Here is a 27711-nt window from a genome sequence, read left to right as displayed (position 1 = left end):
TTTCAGTGTCCTCCAATAATTTTGACTAATGAAAGGCCATTGTGTGGTAGCCTTTGAGCATTTATCTCACAGGCTGAGAACTCTTGGGCACAATAGATTAACCTCAGCTTTCTGATGTCCCTCACATCCTTAGTCTTTATTAAGGGAATGACTCCAGCTCAGCCTAAGAGAGACATTGAAGTGAATGATTGTCTTCCATAGATGTGGGGGGGAGAGAGCCATGTCCTACATTCTGCAGCTTTAGGTCAGGGCTTTGCACCCTCTGCAGCACTGAGCTAAGATCATGGTTGGCTGCCTCTGACCAGAGAGAAGGCAAGATACACCTTGCCTCAGGAAGTAGTACTGGATCCAAAGAAAGAAAAATGGATTGGAAGGTACAAGACAGGGGTTCAAGTCAAGCCTTTTTTTATGTGACTGTTGCTTCATTTTCCTAGGACTCAATGTCTGCATCTGAAAAAGGAGAGGGCAGACTAAATAAACCTCTCAAGTTCCTTAAAATTCTAGCTCTCAATTCTACAGTCTATAATTTCCAAGGGGTGATCTATGTAGAACATAATCGAAAGTTAAATGGACTTCATGGGCCCATTTTCCTGTTATTTACATTCAATTTCCTTCCCATTCCTGTTTTCCTTTACCCCCCCTCCCCATATCAACTTGAGAGGAACACACTGTTCTCATTCAGAATCCCTAACAAAGATCTTTTTCTTGATCTAGAGAACTTTGTTAGGTTGTACTGAAGGCCTTCATAGGGTAAGTAGTGCCTATTTCTGCAGACAGATAAAATCTGGAATCTTCAAGAGTGATTATTTTTCCTAGTTCTTTTTTTTTTTTCCTGCTGAGCTTTTATTATGGGCAAGAATAATCTAATTAAGATAATTAAACAGGGAAGTTTTGCCTTTTAGGGTTTCCTTCTTATAATTTTGAGATTCTCTTCCCCTTCTTCCAAGGGCCGAGTACTCCTGCTATCTTATAGCTGCCTACCTTCCTACCTTTGTGCCAACATTTTCCTTAGGTCTACTAAGGAAAATATATATTTTTGGCCTTTACTAACATCCACTCCTTTATCAAAATGTATCAGTCCTATATCTTGTACACACACGGCTTGTTGTCCATTTTCCTAAATAGCAGTAAGTAGAATACACTGGAGAGAACACTGAATTTGGAATCAGACAACGCAATTTTGCCACTTAACTAAGTTACACTGATTGCCTCAATGGGCTTCATTTTCCACTAACTATAGAATAAAGAAAAAAAAGAACTTGAAGGTCCCTTCTAGTTTATAATCCTTTCCTATTTGGACAGGCCACATTGCTAATGGCTATTAATGGGTTGTAATGATTTAGTAGATTAGATTTCCCAGTTAAATATCTTTCCATTTTAAAAGAGTTTTTTTAACTAAAATGAGTGATTTGGATGGTAGAAATTTTAGACTCATGGTAGATTTTATTAAGGTAAATATGTGGGAAGCATAGAATTTTTGAGAGGTCATGAAATCCCTAATCCCATTATTGGGGACAAGCCTGCATGAATGGACATATTTCAATGCATTTACTGGATGTGACTCTAGATAAGTCATTTGAATACTCTCAGTATCAGTTTTCTTATTTGTAATGCTAATCCTTTGTAATTTGTAATCCTAAAGTGCTACATAAACATTAGCTGCTGTTGCTATTATTATTTACTGGTCCAATAATAACACAAATGTCTAATAATAATAGGAACTGAGCAATAAAGTGTTCTGGAAGAATTTTTGCATCTATCACTGCAAAGTTGGTCAGCATATTCAAGAAAATATATTGTAACCTCCATTCATTTATTCAGTCAACAAATAAAACACCCAAGCAAAGTTTTGCTATTTCCTTATAAAACTCCTAAGGAAACAGAACAAATGTATGAGAAGCTACCAAAAAGTTTTATTTTTGTTGAGTTAAATTGACCTGAAGATCTATGTCTGTATTGAGCTAGTTTTTGTTTGTTTGTTTGTTTTTAACATAGACCTGCACACAAGAGTTATTTAATGTTTAAGTTAATTGAATTGAATTGAAAATAACAAAACTGAAAATTTTGAAAAAATTTGAAAAAATAGAAAAAATAGAAAATAATAAGTATTTTGAAAATGCTAAAGACCTAAAAGGATGAGTAGGAAAAAAAACCAATTCCGATTAAAATTCAATTCAACATGTTTATTAAGCAGCTGTTCTGTGAGTAGTATTGTGCTCTGAGTTAGAAAATACAAGGATGAATAAGCCTCAGCTTCTGCTTGCAAAGTTTGCAGTTTACCAGATCAGCACTATAGAATTAAGAATCATTGTCACAGATTTGGAGCTGGAAGGAACCTTAAAGGCTACCAAGTCCAAATCCTTTATTTTTTTTTCAGATGAAAAAACAGATCCAAATGTGGATCACAACATAATATTTGCACCTTTTTGTTGTTGTTTGTTTTCTTTTTTTCCCTCTCTTTCTCATTTTTCCCCTTTTTGATCTAATTTTTCTTGTGCAGCATGATAAATGTGGAAATATGTATGGAAGAATTGCACATGTTTAATTGCTAACTGTCTAGGGAAGGGGAGTGGGGGGAAGGGAAGGAGGAAAAACTTGAAACTCAGGTTTTTGCAAGGCTGCATGTTGAAAACTATCTTTGCATGTTCACAAAAAACTTAAGAGTTATTTTTAAAAAAAGAAACAAACCCAAGGAAATTAAGTGACTTATATAAGGTCACATAGCTAAGTAGAACAGCTAGTAAGAAGCCCTGGATTCAAGTCTTCCTGATTCCAGGTCTAATACTCTATGATGACTGCAGCAAAAAGTGAGAATGAATGAAATGATACAATTAAAAAAAATTTTGAGTAGATACATGACATTCTTTATTATAAAATTTAGTAACAGCCATGCGGATAAATGTAGGCCTGTCCTTACCTAAAAGATATGGGATTTCAGTGAGGCTAGAGAGAGGGAGGAGTATCAGGAAATACTTCATGGTTAGTCTGTAAAATCCAAAATTCCAGGCAGCGTTGTTTGCATGCTCTCTCACATGAAACAGGGAGCTACTGAATGTGTTTGAGCAGGAAAGTGACATGGTTATATTCTTGCTTCAGTAGCATTATTTGGGCCATGTGAAAGATAGAAGGCAGAAAGAAGAGGCTGGATGGGGGACGGTACAGTCAGGAAACAACCACAATTTTCCTTTCTTCCTTCCTTCCTTTCTTCCTCCCTCCCTCCCTCCCTCCCTTCCTCCCTCCTTCCCTTTCTTCCTTCCTTCGGGTGTTGGAGATGACACTATCCCTATTCCCATCACTTTCTCCCTTTTCTCCCCATTGGAAAAAAAAGCAAAATAAAATGTTTAGTAACAAATATATAGTAAAGCAAAACAAATTCCTTTCTTCCTTCCTTCCTTCCTTCCTTCCTTCCTTCCTTCCTTCCTTCCTTCCTTCCTTCCTTCCTTCCTTCCTTCCTTCCTTCCTTCCTTCCTTCCTTCCTTCCCTCCTTCCTTCCTTCCTTCCTTTCTTTTCTTTGCTGAGGCAATTGGGATTAAGTGACTTGCTCAGGGTCACATAGGAAGGAAGTATTAAGTGTCTAAGGCCAAATTTGAACTCAGGTCCTCCTGACTTCAGGGCCAGCACTCTACCCATTGCACCACCTAGCTGCCCCAACAACTACCATTTGAGAAGAGGGAAAAGAGTGAGGGAGAGAGAAGAGTCAGATATAACTTTGAAGTTCCAAGTCTAGTTGATTGGGAAGATCATAGGATCATAGTTTTAAAGCTAAAGGGTACTTTCAAGTCCCTCTAGTTCATTGATATCACACTGAAATAGAAGTGGAGGTCTCTAAACTATACATAAGGATTCCTGCTAGTTATATATTGACTTAGAAAATCACATATTAATGTTTTATTGCATTTTATTTATTGTTTTTCATCATCAGTTATTTATGATTGTGTTTTTATTTTATTATGTTAAATATTTTCTAATTATGGTTTAATCTTATGCAGTCTAAAGGCCAAGTTTTTAATATTTATGCTCTAATCCAACACTTATTTTTTGGATGAAACAAATGGGGCTCAGAGAGGTAATGTAGGTTCAGAGAACTAGTAAGTATCAGAGTCAAAATTTGAAGCCAGATCTTCTTAACTCAAGGTCTGGTATTCTGGATACTAGCCAGGCTGCTTTACTATTTCTTTCAATGTTGGCATTATCAATAAAAATAGAGAAATGGGGGGAGGAGGCTCCAGTGAAGTCAGTTTGAGGTGGAGTACAATGAAGACTTCTACTTTATAATTTTTGCCTAAAGCTTGGCTCAGTTTGGATCCAAGAATAGTCAGCTCAGAAAAACTTTACTAGAAGCATTCAAATGAAAGGAAACTAAGGTTGACCAAGGGATAAGCATCCATTAAACCTGAGATTCCAAAGGAAACCGTTATTTGGACTTTGCTTGGCCCATATGAGGGAAACCAAGTATGAGATTCTGCATATTTGTGTTCACCTGATCAACCTTTCAATCACAGATCCCGGTTATGAAAAGTCAGAGTGTGTGTGTGTGCGTGTGTGTGTGTGTGTGTGTGTGTATGTGTGTGTGTGTGTGTGTGTGTGTTTAGAAGCAGAAGGAAAAAGTCATAGGAGGCAAAGGACTGGCTGCACAATGGACCTTGACTCAGTGAGAACTAAATTCCAATCTTACTTTAGACACGAGTTGTGTGACTGATGAGATCCTGAATGGTGTTTTGGACCAAGAGAAACTGAAGAATTGATCCTTGAGGCAGGCAGGCAGAAGCCTCTGACAGAGATCAATTTAGCTTCTTAGTCTCACTCTCTGGGGAGGTGGTCCTGTCGGAAATCCAAATTATGTCAGACCCCTGAGACCCACCTTCTGTAGGGGTCTGGAGCAGTTTCACCTTGCCTTGCCCTGTCAGAAATCCCAGTCATGTTCCTGAGGTTAAATTTTCCCTACAAGAGGATGTATTCTGATGGAAGTGGTTCTCTTCGACAAAGAGAACTAACTTAGTTTCAATTGATCAAGGATGGACAGAAGCAGCTACACCCAAAGAAAGAACACTGGGAAAATGAATATAAACTGCTTGCATTTTTGTTTTTCTTCCCAGGTTATTTGTACCTTCTGAATCCAATTCTCCCACACACATATATTGTATCTAGGATATACTGTAACCTATTTAACATATATAGGACTGCTTGCCATCTGGGGGAGGGAGTGAAGGGAGGGAGGGGAAAAATTGGAACAGAAATGAGTGCAAGGGATAATGCTGTAAAAAATTACCCTGGCATGGGTTCTGTCAATAAAAAGTTATTTAAAAAAAGTTTTCCCTACAAAATCTACTTTATGGGCCATCCCATGGCTGCTGCCTTCCTTTAGGTCAGTCTGCCAAGGCTTCCCGTTCCCCCCATGCCATGTGGTATCTCCCCTAACTCCACCATGCTTTCCAACCTCACTTCTCCTTACAGCTAACTCTTTTAGGGGGCTCAATCCCTTTCAGGATTTAATTGCCAGCTAAGGACATGCCCCAAACTCATGGAGTGCTCCCTTCCTACTGGTAACTGTGAGTTCCACTGAGGAACTTGTCGTTCATATACTCTCCCACTCTATTTCATACATTCCTTGAATCCCTTCATTTTGTCTGCAACCTCTTCCCTAAGTAGATTTTTTGCCAAAGAGAATAGCCATTAGGAATTTGTCACATGACTGAACCCCAATTTTTGCTGCCTGCCATCATTTGGTGTCTACATCCCTTGCATCATGACTTCGGACAAATCATCTCACCTCAATTTCTTCAATCGTAAAGAGAGGGTAAAAACAGCACCTACTTCCTAAGGTTAAGATTATCAAATGAGATGATATTTGTAAAGTGCTTAGCACAGTATGCTTCATATAAAGGCTACTACTATTACTACTGTTGTCTATTAATTATTATAATTGTCCCTTTCCTGTCTGGAAGCAGCTGAGCCAAATCTTGGGGAGATGCTTAAATAGGCAACAAGTAAGAGCTCTTACCCTGAGGTCATCTAGTTCAAACCCACTTTTTCTTAAACAAATAGGAAATTAAGGCTCAGGAAAATCAATTGACTTGTCCAATGTTACAAAGATAGCAAGTATCAGAGAGACATTTGAACTCAGATCCTCTGCCCCCAGTGCTCTTTCTACTGTACTATATAGTGCTTCTCTTATCATTCTGAACCACTTGACTAAACTACTTTTTTTTTTAATTAAAACATGATAATTATCTACTTTTTAAAAAAAATTGTCTTTTCTATCTTGCTTTCAAAATATCCTTTCTAGTTTGTAACAATCCACTCATGGGATTTAATTGATATTCTAAGTTCACAGATCTGATCTCTGTCAAGAATGAAAATACAGTAAAACAACAATTAATTTGTTTTTTTCCATTCTTTCCATTCTTGTTCTGGAATCCTAGTTTGGCACTGATGGTACAATTTTAAGCTAAAGTTAAGAATGCTTCACTCACAGAGCTTGCCCTTGAATGGGAATTCACACTGTGGTCAATGCAAGGGAAATGGTTATTCCAGCAACCTGAAGATAAGCAGAAATCCACAGGCACAACCCTTTCCTCTTTTCCTCCCCCTCAGCCCTCCCACACTAATTCCGGCTGACGCTGAAACTTAGTGAGTTGTAATTAAGTAAAATTTTCTCTTTAAGGCCATGATTACCGTAGTCATATACAATATTCATGAAGTTGTAAGCAAATTGCTTTATTTGTCTGGTGCCTACGTAGGCAAAAGTCTCTTTGATTTACATTAAGAAAAAAATTTGAAGAGCATATTCAGCTTTTGGGGAATACAACCGTCCTTTTTGAAGGTGTAAAGAAAAAGTAAGAGAAAGCTGAAAGAAGAATTTATCAGAAATTCATAATCTTTGTAAACAGTACATATATCAGAAATGGCATTTGAAACCATCCAGGCCTCCTTTGTGGGGCCCACTTTGGCCTCCCACAATCCATCTATGGATGGAGAACCTAGTAGAGCAAATGCCAATGGGAACCTTTCCTCCTCCCTACTTTCCCCCACCTTCTTGCCAGTGTTTCCCTCTCCTTAACTTTCTAGGTCAGACAGTGGCCCAATGATTATTGTTTTGCCCTCTGATGTTGAGAAGATAAGGTCTAATCCTTTTTCTACTTGACAGTCTTTCAAATATTTGAAAATAGGAGGTATATAATCCTCTGTTCCCCAGCTTCTCTTTTTCAGCATAAATACTCTCAGGTCCTTCATCTGCTTCACAGAGTATGATTTCAAATCCCTTCGCCATATAGCTCAAACCAATAAGTCAACAGCATTTATTAAGAGCTGATTATGTGCCAGGTAAGCACTGGAGGAAAACTACAAGGAAACCCCCCTCTCCAACTAAAAAAACAGAAGTCCACATTCTAATGGTAGAAGACAACACATAAAAAGGACTAGAAAGAGGGAAGTTGGTATTGGGTAGGCATAGAAACATTTGTGCCAAAATCAAAGTGAAGGATGGCCAGCCGGGGCCCTTGCTCAAAATGGAGGTTCCTGGAAGAACTCACCAATGGGGAAAAAAGGGCCACCAGGCTAGATAGAGAAGGCAGATGAAATTATTTCTGCTGCAACAAATAAGGAAAGAATAATTCTTATTATAGGAGAGGAGAAACCAGGGACAGTTCTTGTAGGAGAAACTATTTGGCAGAGGAAATTTTTTGGGGGGAGTCAATCTGCTTTACTTTAAAGTCATTCTTTCCCAATCCTGCGAGGAGGGGTCCTTTCTGGATGGTCACTCAGCAAGGATCTTTCCAGAAGTAGAATTCACCAGAACAGCACTCCCAGCACTTACCGGATAAGGTGTCTCACGGCTACATCAAACTGTAGAAACATAACTTCTCTTCGGATCATGAGTGCCTGGGCCACTTGGTTAGGATCCTGGGGATTCTGAAGGCTGTCAATCATTCTCTGCACATCTTTAAGTTCAGCCCCTGGAAAGACCACAACACACAAACAAGACTCACATGTATAGCTAGTGCTTCATGGAGCCCTAGAACTTCATGCTTTAATATTGCTCCTTCCCCCCCTCCATTCTTTCTTCAAAGCCACATTTTAATGTATAAATATTGTCCTGCCCATTTTATAGAAGAAGGAAAAACAGTTTAGGAAGGTAAGATAACCTGCTCAAGGTCATGGAGCTTGTAAGCAGTAGGGTCAAGGGCTATGGCCCAAATCTTTGGACTCCAAGTCTAGGGACTCTTTGATGATGCTACTTAACTATCTCTAGGTTGACCTGATTGCTATGACCTTGCCCCTCTTCCCAGGACTAATTTCTCATTCTCTCTCTCTCTCTCTGTCTTTCTCTCTCTCTGTCTTTCTCTCTCTCTCTCTCTCTTTCTCTTTTAATTCTCTCAATTGCCCTCCTCCTGTTTTTATAAACAAAAAAATCCAAAAAACAAAACAAAACAAAAACCCAAACTTGTATTAATCATATTTTGTGTCAAGGCCAGCAAAACTGTGTGTTCCAGAAACCAGAGCTTGCTCTCTCTTTTCCTTCCTTCCACTCCCTGTAAGATAGAAACTTGCTTCCCTTTATGCTACAACAGGAACAAGCTGTAGAGAGAAAATTACAACTGGAAAATTTATGAGGCTCTAGCCCTGAGCTTAGGGGAAAAAAAGAAACCTAAAGAATCGGTTGGTTACAGACCTCCTTTCTTAAAGTTTCTGGGGACTTTAAACTGATCATTACTCCTAATGAATTTGCTGTTTTCTCAGAGGTAATATCAATTTAAAAAATTGAGATCAGAAGCAGCCTTAAGAGCTAGCACTCATTTTCTAGTCCTGGACATTCAAATTTCTGATCCATCCTCAAAGGCCAAAGAAGAAAGACAGCCCAGGAAAGCAAAGTTCAAAAGAGTATCTGAAAATCGAACAGCAAACTATCCTTATTTCTCTTTCTGGATGACAACCTGACTATAATAAGGTGCCATCACAAAAGAGACCCAATTTGTCAATACTCTAGCCACTAGAGTTAACTAGCCTCTATCTAAAATTTAGCATTTCCTTTGATTTTGAATTTTTTAAAAAAATTATTCTAAGAAGGGGTCCATAGATTTTACCAGTCTTTACCATGATACAAAAAAGAGTTTAAAACTCTTGCTTTAGTGTCAATTTGATATTCTCATTAAGGCTCCCTATTCACTCTATGTTGGAGAATGAAATAATGGGAGTAAGGTGTGTCTGTATCTGGTCTGGAGAATGCGGAGAATAAGCAGAGCATATAAAAGCTGCGAAAGAAGAAAATAGGAAAGAAACTGTATCTGCGTGGTCAGGAGAGAATTGGAGGAATGTTGAGGAAACCAGTGTTTGAGGCTCATTTTGAAGCTGGAACAAAATCATGGCAATGCTCAACATTTGCATCAGCTAACTAAAAGGGAGATTAAAGTCTTCTAAATCTTGTTTCTTGGAACAGGAAGAGGAATTTGGAAAAAAATCATCAAGTGGAGGTCTGTAGTGCCCTCTCCTTCAATAATGGCTTATTCTTTCCCAGGCATCATCCTGGCCTCCATTCTAGGCTTCCTGTAGTCAGAACAGCAATATTTCTGCTTTAGGACCAGAGGGCCATCATAAATGGGTAGGATGTCAAACCCTGGGCTGTCAACATCCTTTCCTACATTTGGCACAAGTACCAAACATGAATGCAGTATTCCATCAGTGCACCATTTTGATTCAGGTAAAATCAGTAGCCAAAACTTAATATGAATATGATTCCTTTTTCTTCACCACTGGAAAACAATGGTTTTTCAAGAGACTCAAAATAATTTGGCCACATTCTTAACCTTTTCATGACTCTATGATCTCACTGGCTCTTAAGAGATATTTCTACCAAAAGAGAAGATATTTGAGCTACATGAATTAGGATGGGGGAAGATAGAAATCTTTTTCATCAAGCAGGCCTGTAAAAGAAAGCATATCTTCACATATGCAGCCAACACACTCTATGCTTCACTTGCCTTGTAGTGTTCCAAAAATCATAAGCATCATATGTTAGCGGTTTAGTTTACAATAGACTCCTGATTCCTTTAAATGGATATCATATTACATATATATATCCTATATCAGATTGCTTTCTGTTTCAGGGAGGGGGGAAGGGAAGAAGATAGGGAGAGAATTTGGAACTCAAAACTTTAATGAAAATGTTTTAAATTGTTTAAACATGAAATTGAGGGAAAATATTATATAAAATCATTAAAAAAAATGGATATCACACATACACTCTCTATCTAGAGCCCAATTCCATATTCCCACTTGCACCTGGAATTCAAATAAAGCTACTGATTTGGAGGAAGGAAGAGGATATGGCAGAAGTTTGTCATATCTTCTAAAAACTGTTTTGAATTAAGCATCAAGCATTTATTAAATGCCAGCTTTGTGCCAGGCACTGTGGAAAAACAAAGACAGAAGCAAGAATCCCAGTCCTCAAATAGCTTAAGTTATACTAAGGAGATACAGGGATCTCCTTGTAGACGGATAAGTAAATTAAAAGATAATCTGAAGATAGCAACAATCAAAGATTGGGGCAGAGGGTAGGGAATCCAGAAAGACTTCAGAGGACAAGGTAGCACCTGGCATGGAGTGCAAGTTCCTTGAAGGTAGGGAACTGTTTCATTTTTGTCTTCGCATCCCCAACAGATCACTAGCCCAATACCTGGCCTATAGTCAGATAAATGCCTATTGGCTGACTATTTGAAAGGAGTCTTGAAAGAAGATAATTAATTCTGAGAAGCAGAGATGGCTTCATGGAGGCAGGACATAGAATGCCAAATTCAGTAAACTAACTTTCTAAAATAGTTGAAACATGGAACACGTGTAAAATGTGAAGTGATGCTGGGCAAGGTAGGTTGTGGCTACAAGACAAAAGTCACTTGAATATCAGGTTGAAGAACTGATTTTGGTAAGATAGGTGGAATCTCTAAACTGAAATACACACATTTTAAAAATGTCATTGCGATTACAATACCATATATTTGCATAGAACTTTATAAGTGACAGAGTAGTTTCATTTATATTTCTTAATTTTGTCTTCATAACCCTATGAAATAGGCACATATTTTAATTTATATTTCTTAATTTTGTCTTCACAACCCTATGAAATAGGCACATATTTTAAACTCATTTTACCAATGAGAAAACTGAGACTTAGAGAGATCGAATGACTTGCCTATAGTCATCACTTAAATTGTCTAGTAGATTCTAGTCTTGGACTCATATCTTTTAACTTCCAATGTAAATATTCTTTCTGTTATATTGAAAGATAGAAAATTCAATTTCTTTGACTTCAAATAGTTCTGAAGTTGATTAAAGGAGGCATAAAAATTTACATATAGACTGATATTGCTACTTTCCCATCTTAAGGAATAAAAGGTATATTAAAATCTTGATATGCTATTATTTCTTTCCTCCTATACCAGTCTAGAAGTAGAGTCAATATCTTTTAAAAAATTTTTTTTATTTGATTTATCTTGCAATTTGACATTTTGGGCTTCATTCATTCATTCTCTATCAGTTTTCAGGAAAACTAAGCCCATAAAGTTTATGATGTACATTTCTGAACATCTCTAGTGTTTTGTGTATGGGGAGATGGAGGGGTGAGAAGGACAATCTTAAGTGACCTGTCCAGGTTCATATGGCTAGTGTCTAAGGCAGAGGTCTTTCAGATGCCAGGACTTGTGCTCTATCTACCTACCTGCTCCAAGACATGTCCTTCTAATTGCAAACCCAATGCTTTCAGCATTGGAATAGTTTCTTGTTTTTAAAAGTATATTTTAATTTTGTTTTTATATCACCTATATTTCCCAGTTTATGCCTCCCTTCATTCTCCCTTATGGTTTCTAAATATGGGCATATAAAGTAGGAGAAATACATAAACTGGTTGATTGGCCTTCACACTGCCCCAAAACTCATTCCCCTCTACACTTTCACATAAATCCTCCACTTCAGCCTTCTCTACTCATCATTCCCTGAACGTTGCTCTCCACTTCTCAATTTACCTTAGTTCTAGCTTTCTTCTCAGACCTTATTTAGAGATCCAGACTACTGTCCGGCTAGGACAGTAAAGAGCTAAACAAGGAAGCCGAGCACGTTGTACACCTGCCTATAATTGTTAATTATTCTTTAGGCTCTAAAAGAGCTTCAAGGCATTTCCTTGACTGGTGATCATAGGCTGGTATGTATTGCTAGATGGGGTCCTTGGGTATTTGTGTCAGGGTGTGTCAAGGAGAATGAGAAGGGTGCTCAGAGTTACTGCCCATGAGTATTAGTGGGGAGGCCCGAGGTCCAGGGGAAAGGGCACTTGGCTCTCCTCAGAGGTTCTGGTTTCAACATCCCATTTCTGATACTTTCTGGGTCATGGTAAATGGCCTTAAGCAAATCTAACTTCCCTAGGTCTCATTTGTAAAATGAGGGAGCTGGACTCAGCCATCCTTATGGAAGGGTGTTTTGGAGACAGTCAAACTGACATGCAAGCTGATGGTTAATATGACCATTTATACCTCAGAAATCAATAAACACTTCACATCAGGGCTTGGTTTATTGTTTTATTGATTGTCTAGCCTTAAGAAACTGTAAAATTATCCCTCTCCCAAATCTCTACAGTATTACTATCCATATAGCCATTTGGCTCTTAATATAGTCTACCTTGGGTTTTGAGTTATCTTGTTACATATTTGTCCTGTTCAGTCCCACTCCGGAGAAAGTGAGGATGAAAGATATAATTGGTTGCCTTCAGATTTTATCTAGATTTCCATTATCAGTTTTCTGTAGCAAGCCTAGATCTCCCTCTAATATTTTTCCCTTAAATTATCAGTATTACCAGTATATTGCTCCTGGTCTCAGCCCCTCACTTAAGGTGAACAAGCAAATGTCTGTTCATACATATATATATATTTGAAATCATATAGATGATATTTTTATTTTCAATAGCTGTGTGATATAATAGGAAAAGCCCTGTCAGTGTCAGAGTATATCTTGCTTTGGGTTCCACAGTATAGTTCAATTGAAAGACATGATTCAGAGAATCTGAGTTCAAATCTTGATTTTTCATTTATTATTTGTGAGTTTTAGTGGCAAACACAGAAATCAAATTACAGAATTAATCAAGAGGAAAGGATCTAAATGCACCTTGACTTTTGTTTTTGTGTATGTGTGTGTTGCAACATAAGATTATAAATAGTTTTTTGAAAGTTTTTGACTATCTACTGAATCTGTTTCTGTCTCTTAAATGCACATAACTTCCTGGCATTACCAATGCCTCCTCCACATACAAGACATCTCTTCCTCCTCCACATACATTCATGTTCTTGCCTTTTTCCCACATCTGTACTCCCATTTATGACTCCTCACATGCTAAGCTAGCAGAATATAAGATTTGTATTCTGCAGCCAACTCATAGTTCTTCCATAAACACAGATTTCACGAATCTCTAGCCCGAGGGGAATAGAAAGAAAATATATTTAAATTGACCCATTACATCAATTTAAAAACTCCCTCATTTCCTCTGAGCCATCCCACTCCTCCAATTCCAATTCTGTTTCTTTTAATTCTCTGGTTGCTATATGGTAAAATATATTAAAAATTGGACAACAATCAAGTCAATGTATCTACATGAAAAGATTAGTTACCAGAGATGGTGGAATTTAGTGGAGGTTGCTTTTTTTTTCCCCTTGGGGATTCTTGGGCATGTTTGTGAGCAGCAAAGACAGAATCAGTAGATAAAAAAAGAGTAAAGATTGAGGGGGAGAGAGAAAGGGGAAAGGAAGGAAAGGAGAGAAGGAGGAGAGAGGAAGAGGACTGAGAAAGGATGATAGAGGAGATAAATCTGTTGGCAAAGATGAATGGGGAAAAGATCAAGATTACATATAGAGGGCTTGGTTTTGGCAAGGAGAAGCATTATTCAGCAGTCACCAGAGAAAAGGAAATGATAATGAAGGATTATGAGGAAGCTCTCATTGAATGGCTTCAATGTATTTTAACAAGGTGTTTAGGCAAGGATTTTAGGTGATAGGATTGGCAGGAACTTGTAAGAGGCTACAGAGAGAAGAGAAAGATGGAACAACTGTTGTGTAGAGTGAAAGAGAAAATCAATTTGTAAATAGTGCAAGGATTGCCTTACTGCTTCCAGGGCCCAAGTGCAATTAGAAATCATAAATTTGTAGTGGACTTAGGCACTATTGTTCCACAACTTCCTTCAGTTATGAAGTGTAGGAGGAGGAAAGTAGTAAGAGTACTACATTGTTGGGGTTTCATAGACTATGAGTAGCAATAGGACAAGGGAGTAGGGGATTTGAGAATAAAGGATAGAGTGGAGTTCAGTGGACAACCAGGTGGTGCTACCAGTAGATAAGAGTGCCAGCCAGGCGTCAGAAAGACTCATCTTCCTGAGTTCAAATCTGATCTCAGACACTTACTAGCTATATGACCCTGAGCAAGTCACCTATTTTGTTTGCCTCCGCTTTCTCCTCTGTCAAATGAATTGGAGAAGAAAATGGCAAACCATTTTAGTATTTTTGCCAAGAAAATCCAAAATGGGGGTCACATGACTGTAAACAACTGAACAACAACCATAAAAGAGTTAAATTGGTTAATTAATGGGTCAAGATTGAGAAGGGAATAAAAGGCACTTCAGATAGAGTAAGCAGGGGTGATGGTTTGGGAAAGTTCTGAGATGTCAGAGAAATTGCCAGTAGGTCAAAGAATGGGTTTGGCAGGAGTGAACTATAAGGAGAATCCCTGGTAGAATATTGAAAACAAAAAGTAATTTCATTATTTTATAATGAACTTAACTATTAGCAAAAACAAATACCCTAATAGAACCAAATATAATTTAAAAACAACAAACAAGCCAAAAAACTTTTGTTCTCTGTCCTTTATAGATCAGTCTGAATTTCCACCATAGAATCATGTCCCCCAGCTTGCTTTCTTAAAAAGTAATTCTTGATAAGAAGTCATCAGTTATTTTAAAATTAAGACAAGACTGCCTTTACCTTCTTTATAATGAGAGTAAATGCATTTACATCTCAGAATCTTGTTGTATTTTATAGAAACTATAAAAAAAAGATCAAAGATATAGAGCCGTGAGGGACCTCAGAAGCTACATGGTCAAAATTCTCCTTTTTACAGGTGAGGAAACTGAGATCTGTGGAAAGACCAAAATTGCAGAGCTCCAGAAGCAGAAATTATACTCTGCACCTCTAACTCCAGAGGCAAACTTCTTCCTGTTATAAAATTCTACAAAGTTAGTAAGACAGAGAACTATTTAATGAGGCTTATTGAATTGATTTTGTAAAAAAAATCCTCTATGAAACTAGAAGGCAGATGGTTCAGTGGCCATTACCATGCCTATGTCAATTTTCTCTCTGGTTCTCTCTAACTATTAAGAATTTCAGTCAGTATTTCCAAAACATTTATAACAATGAGATGCTCATAACAATGAGTATGGTGTGGCAGATAGAGAGTTGGTCAGGGTCAGGAAGATCTGAATCTGATGTGAAATACACATCAGCTACTGATGTGTGCTTGCTTTGTGACCCTTAGCAAGTTATGTAACCTTTTAGTATTCCCTGTAAATTTTCTCTAACATAATTTGCAGAAAAGATGCCACGCTACCCTAATAGAAGAATTTCCTCATCAGGCATTCCATATACCATTGAAATCATAAGCATGCTTAAAAAATAAAATTAAATATGACAAGTTTATCACTTACCAATGCCTTCAATTCCTCCCCAGTCAGCTTTTAGAGGTTTGGGATTTAGAGGTAAATCAAAATATTCCTTGCCATTTCCAAGTTTAGCAAAGCTGAAGAGATAGGCAACAATGTCATGCAGGGGAGCTATAATCTTCAGAGTGAGCTTAAGGGCCCTAAAGGCATCCTAAAAGAAAGGCCAATACATGGAAAAACGTTTTAGGAAGGCTTCACATCATCTGCAAAAAACTAAGCAATAATAAAAAAGCCTAAGCAATTGTGTATTAATAAGAGTAATTATATATTCCCTAAAAACATAGAGTTAATTATTGATCACAGTATTTATTGGGTAATATCTGCAGGAGAAAATGACTGCCCAGTTAAAGAACTAGGACTATGGATCACTGGAAAACAAGTGGGCTGGTTGAGTGGAAATGGTTTTATGTACATATATATGTATATGTTTATACTTAGTACAGTTCCTGGCACATGGTAAGCATTATATAAATATTACCTATCATCATTATCATCAGAGAGCATATACATCAATGAAATCATTTATCATCAATAAAATCATGAGTCTGTCATTTGAAGGCAAGGTCCTTACGAGCTAGAATAGCTTCATTCTTTCTTTTTATATTTATTGCACCTTACTAAAATGCTTGTTGACTGATTGATCCTTCAGAGTATCAGTGATGTTTAGTGTGACTACTGTCAAGATTATTCAATTATTGGTATTTAGGTAAGATTATCTGGGAGCCATGAGCTAATAAAAATGTTCTTGAGGGTCCATGTGTTTGAATTTTACACCATTAATATTTCACAGTGGGGACCTAGGTTTGCACAGACTCAGCATAGTCAAGGCATAAGGTGATTTAGTGTTAAATATTCCTATAGGTACGTACATAATAAATAACTATTAAATACTGGTTAGTTAATATTTTTATTTAAATAAAGAACAAGTGAAGAACAACTAATTATATTATTATAACAGATAATATTATTACGTTTCCAATAAACACAGCTAAGTCAAATAGATTTTATTTAGACAGGAAGGCAAAAATGCTCTGAAGTAAGCATTTTGAAAAGTACATATTTAGATAAATGGACAGATGACAAAAGTTCCTACCAGTTACAAGGCTAGGTAACAGGGACACAAAGCCAACTATGACACAGACATCATTCTCAAGGAGTTTACAATCTAATGGAGTAAGAAAGGAGGAAGTAATGGAGTAAGAAATATTAATACAAATAACTGTGATATAGGATTACAAAAGAGGGGTCCAGACAAAGTGCTATGAAATATGATGTAGGAAATCAGTTCAAATGGAAGGTAGGGATGGGATGGGGCTAAGGTTCAGTCAATGAAGATTTCATTGGGAAAATATTAACTGGGTAAAATTCAAACAAATATGTAGATCCTCAAGCACATTTTTATTCATTTATGGCTCCCAATGGTCTTAAGCCAGATAATCTTACTTAAAAACCAGTGAATGAGTAGAGGAAAAGATTTCAATCTACAGCACTGGTGGGAGGGCGTTCCTTCCAGGAATGGAAGACCTTGTGAGCAGAAGTATTAAGATGAGAGGGGAGAGAATGAGAGCAAAACACCTTTTTGACTGGAACTTAGAGAATAGGGATAACTGTGCTGTTTAAAAAAAAAAAAAAAGCTAGAAAGGAAACTGGAACCAGATTGTGAAACATGGCTTTCAAGATAAGGAAGGAAGGAAGGAAAGAGAATAAACATTTATATAACACCTACTATCTACCAAGCGCTTTATAAATATTATTTCATTTGATCCTCATAACAATCCTGTGAGGTAAGTGCTGTCATTATCCCCATTTTACAGATGAAGAAACTGAAGCAGCTAAATGATTTGCCTAGTTAGAAAGATTTAAGGTTGTATTTGAACTCCAGGTCTAGTGCTCTGTCTACTGTACCATCAGCTTTATTCACTACTTTATTCAGTAGGCAATGGGAAACTACTGAACGTTGTGGGGATTGTTTTTTACATGATCAGAGTAGTTTAGATTAGGAATATTACTTAGATATCTTGTGATAAGGATGAACTGGATAGGAAAGAGAGGAGAGGCGGGGAGGACAGTTGGGAGATTAATAAAATAGTCCAGGCACTAAGAGTTTGAACTGGGAGAGTAGAAGTCATAGAAGAAAGGAGAAGTCAAATAGCAAAGATATTTTGAAAGCAGAGCTGACATAGTATTTGACTGGATGTGGGATTTGACTTGTATTTGACAAGGGAGAACATGTTAACAGAAGACTGATTCTGTGTAATTGGAGGGATGCTGGTCTCATCAATGGAAATTGGGAATTATAGGGAAAGGGAGGATAGGAGGAAAAATCAACTAATAGGCATTTTTCAGGCACATACTATATATCAGATATTGTGCTAGATGCTAGAAATACTGATACAATAAAAAAATAATCTCTACTCTTCTCAAGGCCCCCACATACTAATAAGGGAGATAACAAGTACAATATAAGAATATGCAGTGTGTTGGAATCTTTACAAACTGCTGACTCATTAGAGTTGATAGATTATTGATCTGATCTTACAAGAAGATGTTTTGGGCCAGAACCTGAAACAAGGTACTAAGTAGAACTAATTGATACAATGCTTGTGTTCACACCTTTACTCATTGGAGTTCACAAGTATGGGAGATTCACAAAGTAAACTTTGTAACTTTGTGAATTCACACCTCCCTTGAAGCTCTTAGGGCTAGAGAGCACTCTGGGAGAAATCCATAATCTCTCTCTCTCTCTCTCTCTCTCTCTCTCTCTCTCTCTCTCGCATCCCACAATTCCTCTCTCTTGAATAAATAGAGCTTCAAAGGGGCCAGTCAGGAGAGTTTTCAGAGGAAGAAGCTACCAGTTGAGAGTTCAGTGAAGATTGAGAAGGCTCTCTCAGAGGCAAGACAGATTCAACTTGGTGCTGACTCTGGAGGCTGAAGAAAGCAGAGGCAGAAGCAAAGGACAAAGCCACAAGAGCTCTTGGAACCAAGCAGAGAGATAGGCCTCTAAGCTAACTGGGCTATTCTGGAGACAATAAAAGATCTGAACTTTTATCACCTGGCTGCGTTTTGGGTGATTATTACTTTCAACTGAAACTAAGGCTGACTCCAAGAAAACCTCCCTGAGAAACCAACCTTCTCTCACAGAGAGAACTATTATATTTAAAAGAAGAAAATCACCACAATGCAGGATAAATATAAAGAGAATAAATACAACATAATGAAAGACAAGGTAGTTTGGGAGGGGGAATAATAGCACTTGGGGGGATGAAGAAATTTTAAATGGAGACAATTAGTTTCATGTTGCACATTATGAGTTTGAGATGCTGGCCTATCTATGATCCAGCCCCACTCAGTACCTCTGTATCTGCATCCATCCTTTGATAGACATTCAATGACATAGTTTCTTAAAGTCATGGAGCAACCGTGCCAAAGTAGTACACAGCTGACTTATGTATGTAGTCTCAGCTATATGTATCCTCTGGGACTCAAGGGTGGGGTTTGAGTTTCTTTTCTTTAAAAAAAAAAAAAAAGACTTTTGGTAGAAAACCAAGGATTACTGAAGGATGTTGGAAGCCTGAGAAAAGAACATTAATGTCTTGGAAAGAGCAAAAAAAATCCAAAGAAATAACAAGACATGAGAAAAACATAGCAAACAAATAATATTTGGAATCTGTGAGAAAATGCTAGTTAGTTAGGAAAAAGTAATCATTGGGTACCCTGGGCACTTGTTGAAAATCAGAATTTGATATAATTGAGGAATATAGTCTATTTTATAGGACTGGTACACTGAAAAGTAAGATAAAAATAAATTGTTTTTTATAGTCTTTTTAGAAAATACAAACCTTTTCTGGCAGAGTTTTGAACATGATCAGTACCTCCAGATGATGGGGTATGTACCATAAATTGAGGAAAGTTCTTCCATCAGAAGACAACAAGTATTGTGGCCTGGGCTGAAAATTCCTGTAATGTTAGAGGAAAATCTCAGTTTTTAAAGCATTAACTATTTAAATAATAAAAGTATTTTATAGTTGAATAATTATGATCACAACTAAATATTCTATAGTCTGTTAAGTTGCTTTCCTCACAACTTTATAAGACAAGTATAAAACTATTCATAATCTGAAAGAAAAAGCATTAGATTTGGATATAAGGCTATATATATATATGACATATATATATATATATATATGCATATATATATACTTATTAGGCCCAATATATTGGTCCTATTAGGCCTCAAAGTTTCTTTTGACTATATCTGTTTTTACTACTATAATTTTTGCTCTTGCTTTTTGGATTCAGCTATATTATAATAAATTTAGCTCTACTTTTTAATGTTAAAATAATAGAAATCTTTTTTTACTTGTATTTCTTGTTTGGTTTTTACTTTCTAATGCATTCTGTTTTATTTTTCTCTCCAATCTTTTCTGTTTTTATGAGTATGTTCACTCCATTAAGAGTCATGGTCCTCTGTATGTGCCAAAATGTTTGTGGCAGCCCTCTTTGTAGTGGCTAGAAGCTGGAAAATGAATGGATGTCCATCAATTGGAGAATGGCTGGGTAAATTGTGGTATATGAATGTTATGGAATATTATTGTTCTGTAAGAAATAACCAGCAGGATGATACAGAGAGGTTTGGAGAGACTTACATAACTGATGCTGAGTGAAATGAGCAGAACCAGGAGATCATTATACACTTCAACAACAATACTGTGTGAGGATGTATTCTGATGGAAGTGGATTTCTTCGACAAAGAGAAGATCTAATTCAGTTCCAATTGATCAATGATGGACAGAATTAACTACACCCAGAGAAGGAACACTGGGGAATTAATGTGGACTACTTGCATTTTTGTTTTTCTTCCCAGGTTATTTTTACCTTCTGAATCCAATTCTCCCTGTGCAACAAAAGAACTGTTCGATTGTGCACACATATATTGTATCTAGGATATACTGTGACATATTTAACATGTGTAGGACTGCTTGCCATCTGGGGGAGGGGGTGGAGGGAGAGAGGGGAAAAAATCAGAACAGAATGAGTGCAAGGAATAATGTTGTAAAAAATTACCCAGGCATGGGCTCTGTCAATAAAAAGTTATAATTATTTTAAAAGAGTAAAAAAAAATTAAAACACAACAATAAAGAATTATTATCAAGGCAGAGACTCCTAAAACATAAACCAAAAGAAGAAAATAATTCCAAAACAAAGTTTGGTTACACGATCAAATAGAATTGCAGGAAGAAATAAAGGGAGAGGATTTTTGGGCCATGTGACCAAAAATAGGGAAGTCTAGACATTTTCTCCAGTCCTTCCAAAAGAGTATATATGATAATTTGTTTTCCCACATTATTTCTACATTGTACTAACAAGATTTTTCTAGTACATGGTTACCAGTGGAATGAGATGTATTGCTTCTGTAATCAAAGTGTTTTCTATACATAGACTGTAACTTTGGATACTGTTAACAGGTATGAAGTAAAGAGTTATTCAATAGTTCCTCATTTAGTAGTTTAGCTGTAGCATTGAAACTGACTTTCTTTAACTTATACAATTTAGGTAAGTTTTGTTTTGGAAATTCACCTAATCAGAATAAATCAATGCATAATACAAAAAAAAAAAAAAAGAGTCATGGTCCTGATTACAAAGTTCACTTTTCTCCTCTATCAAATATTGTCATAATACTTTTTATTTTATTTTATTTTATTTTAAAGCTATTTTAGGTTTTCTGGAAAAGTCCAGGCTCAATCTGTTCCTCATGTTTTTTGTTCCTCCAGAGCAGACACAAATCACTGGGTCTTAGTCTATCTTCCTACCTGTTTTTTATTTTAATCAATCCTCCATAGTTATATCAACATTTGAACTTTTTTTTTATCTGCTCAAAGTCTGTCTTCTGTATGTGGTGTTTGTGTTTTAAACTCTTAATGATTATTGTGTTTATTGCATTTCTTGTAGTTTTGAAGCGCTAGGAGGGTATAGTAGTAGCAAGAGCAGTAGCAGTAGAAAGACGAGGAGGAGGAGTAATAAGAGTAATAGTGGTAGTAGTAGGTTTAGTCACAGCCACTTAACCATTTTGTTGCCTTTCTCTTACACTCCAGAGTAAGATAGGAGATTTCCACTGGCCATTCTCCCACATTCCCCAGAGTTATAAATAATCCAACTGCCTGCTAATTGGTAGAAGATCCATTTAGATTTATAACTCCAGCAATGTTGGAAATAGCACAGAGCCTGAATGAAGCACGCAGACCTTTCAGCTCCTTGGAGCTGAAAAAACTTCAGCAAAAGGGGCCATAGAGTTTCCACTAGAATCTCATTTCAGTGGATTCAAGGCAGTCCCTCAGAGAACCAATTCATGGAGCTCATTAAGTTATATGAAATGTTGAACCCCACACACCTTAGCACTTTCTGAGTAGGCACAATAGCCACAGAAATAGTACAAAGACCTCAGTTTCCACCACCTAAGGGGTTGGAAATGAGAAAAGGGGTCACTCATCAAGGCAGCAGAATATGAAGTGGGCATGGGCTAGTGGGAAGGGTATTATAAGAATTGAAGAAGTGATTATGAGGTTGAGAATGATACTATACAGAGAAGATCTTAAGATTAGGTATCATAACTGGAAAGAACCATGCAAAAATATATAAGCAGTAGACCAGGGAACTAGAGGGTCTGTTCTCAAGGAACTTTTGGAAACAATATGGATGAACTGCTTCTGTTACTAACAAAGATAAATAATAATAGTATTTTGACTACTCATTTTAGTTAAAAAAAAACTAAACTAACATTTTAACTAAGAGAGTGGATAGAAAGAACCAGCTTTGGAGGGAAAAAAAACCTAGATTCAAGACCTACTTCTCCTTATGCACTGGCTGGGTGATCAAAATGCAAGCCACTTAACTTTTCAATGTCCTGGGCAATTTCTTAGATTGCAAATTACAGAGAATGTGTCTATTTGGTGAAAGGAATTGCCCCAAGAGGAGCAACTAGGAAACTCAAACTAGGAAATCTCAGATCCAGTTCTATCCCCATTTAAATGAATGCTATTATTATTATTATTAGCTGAGGAGTGAAAGATGTAAATACCAAATATGATCCAAAAAGAGAAGATTATAAATTTACAAGTAGAAGAAACCTCAGATGCCACTTTATAGATGAGGCAACCAAGGCATAGAGGGGCTAAGGTACCCATTCAAAGGTAGTCAGTGGCATATCTAGGCCATGTATCCAGGACCCCAGAATCCAGATGCAGGACTCTTTCCAGGACCCCATGCTGCTTCAAATAATTATTGTTCAAAATTATGATACTGTTCAAAATAATGTTTAAAGTGCTTAGACTCGATTATTATTATTAGAAGTGGAATTAACCAAGTAATCTAAGTCAGAAAAACAAAAATCTGAGTCAGGAAAATAATATATTGCATATATATATATGTGTGTGTGCGTGCGTGTGTGTGTGTGTGTATAGAAACAAGACTAAAACAATCCAAACTGAATGATGTAAAATTACAAAGATGAAGCTTGGCTCCAAAAGCAATATAAGGAGGTACCTCCATCCCCTTTATTGCAAGGGTGGGGTCTATAGTTATAGTACATAACATACATTGTCAGACTTTTTAAATATATGGGTTGATTTTGAGGAATTTTTTTAAAAAATTCTTTATGTAACACTATTTTGGCCTTCAGATACCCTCCCCTTCCTAATCTCCCTTAAAGGTACCAGAGATAAAGGTACCTGGAGATAAGAGGGAAATAGAACATAATTGGCCATTAGGCAGTAGGGTCTAAGACAGAGTTGCATTTAATAAAAGGTAGCTAAATGGCAGCCCCATATTTGAATTTCACCTTTATGACACTTTACTAGCTGGGCAAACCCTAATCAAGTCCTTAACCTTTGGCTGCTCCATTTGCTTTATTTATAAAATGGGGCTAATACTAGCACCTATCCCTCAAAGTTGTTGAAAGGATAAAACAAGATATCTGTAACTGTTGTGAAAGACTTAAAGCTCTCTCTGTTGTTATTATTATTGCTTTCCTTATTGTTGTTATATTGTTTTCCTGATGGAAGGGAGGGATATATTGGGAAGAATAAGAGTTAAAAAATCAATAAAGATGTGTTGTTAAGTGAAATTTATAAGCTCTGTCATTCAAACACCTTCCTCTTTTTCCCCTGCACAAAGAAATGCAGGGAAACAGGTTTGTTCCAAATACAGGAATCTTTGTTACTAAATCTCCTATTCCCATCAATCAGGAGGAAAGACAATTCTGTCAGTAAGTCTCTTATTATATCCGACACCTCTGTATTACTAAGATGAGGAAGTCTGACAAGAAGGAGAGAACAACACTATAAGAAACTGATCCAAGACCTTCCTACATCTAGGGCGTGGCTACTCTGGGAAGCAAACAAGTTTATCCAGAAGTCATATTGGAAGTTTATTTAGCAGAAGTGAGTGATACCGGGAAGCCCTGTGACATTCACTTCTCTTTTATTTTTAACGCCTGCACAATAGCTTTTCGTGGAACAGGCTGGGTCAGCTTTCATTTCATTTCCTACCAGCAAGGACTATGTACTGCACCTTAATAGCTAGTTGTATACTAGTTTATTCAAGCATTAACATATCAATGATGTTATTAATCAATAACAATATCTATTGATTAATAAAACCACTGGTTATTAGTAGACAATATAAGATTTTATAATATTGTTAATAATTAATAGAATATTAATAATATGTATGACTATCAGCCTCCTGAATGTCCCTAAATGCCAACCCAATCATGTTTCCTCTTTGTTCACAACTAGGAAGCTCTGGAAATAGGACAACTTCTGAACAGCATCCATTTTGCTAGAGGTTTCATCAAGTAGTCCTCAACTTTGCCATTCTATGGAGTTTTCAGTTTCTCTTCTTAGTTGTCACAGAGTCCCGCTATTCCTATCCTACAGCAGATCTAAGCTAGTTTCATCTAGTTTTGTTCTCAGGCTAGCGCTGAGTTCTTTGTGTGTTGGGTTCAATTATAACATGGATAGAACCCAAGAGAAATAAACTGAATGTCCAAAAAAGCGGAAATATATCCCTTTGGAAGAACAAATATCTGACTACAGCCAGGCTACAGGATGAGAGAATGACATCTGTACTCTCCTAACTTTTCTAAACAGTGGATGAAATAAGCTTCTGGTTAATGTCAGGAATGAGAAGCACAAATGCTCCCTGTACAGAGGACATAGTTCCAAGTGGTACCATTTGCTTTTTTGCCAGTTTAGTTTACATCTTTTCACCCCAACCTCATTCTGGATTTTTGTCTACTTTGGAGGGGCCAGCTGTGACGCCTGCTGCCCAGTCAAGCAGCCAAGAATTTTGGCAGCATATATCACAATTTACTAAATATCCATAGCTCTGGGGGAACCTGAGAGAGCAATCTAGGCTCCGCTGAGGCATCCATGCAGCTGCTTTTTGAAATTAGTTATTCGACTGTCAGATTTCTAGAGTTGCTTTTCCCACAAGATGGATAGAGGTGGGTCTCTGCGCTGGGAGCTTCTTCTTTACTGCCCCACAAAGTACAAAGAGTTAATGGAGTTACTGGAAGCAGGAGAGGATCTTCTATCAGAGACAAGGGATCCACTTTAGTCCCTATCACACATCCCCTCCATTCCACATGAGGTATAGTCCCTATAATAGCCAAGAATTGTACAATGAAGGCAGTTTGAGGAAGTTATCTAGAAGTTATCAGTTCTACATGTCAACCTTTTAAAGGTTAGAATAATTCACAACTCCATGGTATCAGAAATGGCCCACAGCTAATGATACCCATTATATAATATATATATATATATATATATATATATATATATAATATAATATATAATTCTATATATATATATGTATATATACATATATATATATATATACATGATTCTTTGCAGACCTGGTTATTTAAGATCTTAGATTTATTATGAAAAAAATAAAGTTTTCTTTCTGGGGAGTTATTATTGCCAGTATGATTTCTCCTAAGTGGAGATCTGATCATGTCACTCTACTATTTAATCAACTCCAGTGGCTCCCAGGGTCAAATACAAACACCTATTTTAAGCTTCTAAGCAATTTTAAGCAATTTTAAAAAGCAATCTGTACCTAATTTATTTTTCCTGTCTCATTGAGCATTACTCTCATCCCACCACTACCAATATTTCCTCCCCTTCCCCTTTCCCATTGTCTCTGATATAGCCAATCTGGCCTGACCCTCATACAAGACACTCCACCTTCCATCTTTGTGCCTTTATATTGGTCATCTCCCATACTTAGAAATATATATATATATTTATCTCCTGTTAGAGTATAAGCTCCTCATATACAGGGTTTGTTTCATTCATTTTTGTTGTATTCCGCAGGGCTGAGCACATAATAAATACTAGATAGGAAAATCTAGCAAATTTTTGTGTTAACAAGTCTGGTCCTTCCAGTATTAGTAAATTCATGTTGATAAACTGAATGATTTGTGTGGAATCAAGAAGAGACACATATCATCTCTATTGATCTGTGTGCCACTAGCATTGTATTAAAGATGTTTTCAGAGAACTTATAGAAAATGACTTTAAATCCCAATAGTTTTTTGGTTATTATTTTATAATCTTAATTTCTTAAACATTTTTTTCCAAATAAAAACATTTATTTGTATTCCTCCCACCTCTTCTCCCAGTGAAAAAAAAGAAGACAGAATTCTTCTATAAAATATGTGTATGGTCACACAAAACAAATTTATAAATGGCCCTGCTAACAAATGTAAGTCTTTTTCTATTCCTTAAGCACATCACTTCTCCACTAGGAAGCCGGTAACATTCTTCCTCAATGCTCTCTGGAATTATAACTTATCATTGCACTGATCAGAATTAACTCTTTTGAAGTTGTCTGCTCTTATAACATTTTTATTATTATATAAATTGATCTCTCATTTCTGCTCATTTCACTTTGCATCAGTTCATATAAGTCTTCCCTGTTTTCTCAGAAACTGTTTCTTTCATTATTTTTATGGTACAATAGTATTTCCTGACTGACATCCCTTGAAGGCTTTTATTTACTTATAAAAAGCAATCACTTTACTACCTCCTCAGATAGTTCATCAAACATCAAGAAACAATAAGAGAATATCAATTTATTGCCTGATCAAAGATTTCTATGCAGATTCCATAGCACAGAAGATGAGAATGAGGATAACAGTGATAATAATTTTCATGGTAAGGCTTTCAGAAGTGGGATATAATCAGGGTGGGGAACTCCTAGGAGGGAAACTCCTTCCTCCGAGAGCCCTGTAGAATTATCTGGGATATTGTATGTCTTTGTTGTTCAGTCATCCAGTCGTTTCTGACTCTGTGTGACCCCACTTGGGGTTTTCTTGGCAAAGATACTGGAGTGGTTTGCCATTTTCTTCTCCAGCTCATTTTACAGATGAGGAAAATGAGGCAAATAGGGTTAAGTGACTTACTCAGGGTCATACAGAGAGTAAGTGCCTAGTTCTATTTGAACTCATTTCTTCCTGACTCTAGGCCCTGTATTCTAATGACCGAGCCACCTGGCTGCCTGGTATAGTACAGAGGTGAAATGTTTTGCACATGTTCACCCACCCATTATGTGTATGAGGTAGAACTCTAATCCAAGTTTTTAAAATTCTAAACCCTACACCCTATCCACTCTGCTGTACTACTTATTCAGGAATAATAATTCACATTTATATAGCACTTCCACACAGTGCTCTCCTTACATCAACTCTGTGAGGTAAGGAGCATTAAATTTTTTCATACCCATTTTATAGCTGTCTGAGGTTCAGAGAGGTTAGATGAACTGCCCACAACTGATAATTGCTAAGAAAAAATAGACCCAGGGATCTTGTTCTAACTATGCCAGGCTGTCCCTGAACTCTTTACTCTCCATCCTTTTCAATGAATCATGGGACAGCCAAGTCTGGAATGTCTAGGAAAGGAGATCAAAAG

General features: G+C 36.9%; 1 protein-coding gene across 4 annotated transcripts in view; it reads right to left on the bottom strand.

Annotated features, from left to right (window-relative positions):
* Positions 1-27711, bottom strand: part of LOC127562071 (coiled-coil domain-containing protein 162-like) — a 103295-nt gene that overhangs the window by 64144 nt on the left and 11440 nt on the right. For all 4 annotated transcript variants that reach the window (XM_051997507.1, XM_051997509.1, XM_051997508.1 and 1 more), the window contains exons 6-8: positions 19579-19696; positions 15725-15890; positions 7817-7955 (exon numbers count right to left, since the gene is read on the bottom strand). In XM_051997507.1, coding sequence (XP_051853467.1) covers positions 7817-7955; positions 15725-15890; positions 19579-19696 — 423 coding nt within the window. The remainder of the gene's footprint in view (positions 1-7816; positions 7956-15724; positions 15891-19578; positions 19697-27711) is intronic.

The sequence above is a fragment of the Antechinus flavipes genome, chromosome 4, assembly GCF_016432865.1.
Source record: "Antechinus flavipes isolate AdamAnt ecotype Samford, QLD, Australia chromosome 4, AdamAnt_v2, whole genome shotgun sequence".
In the NCBI taxonomy this organism is placed as follows: domain Eukaryota; kingdom Metazoa; phylum Chordata; class Mammalia; order Dasyuromorphia; family Dasyuridae; genus Antechinus; species Antechinus flavipes.
This window is presented reverse-complemented; position numbering and strand designations above follow the sequence as displayed.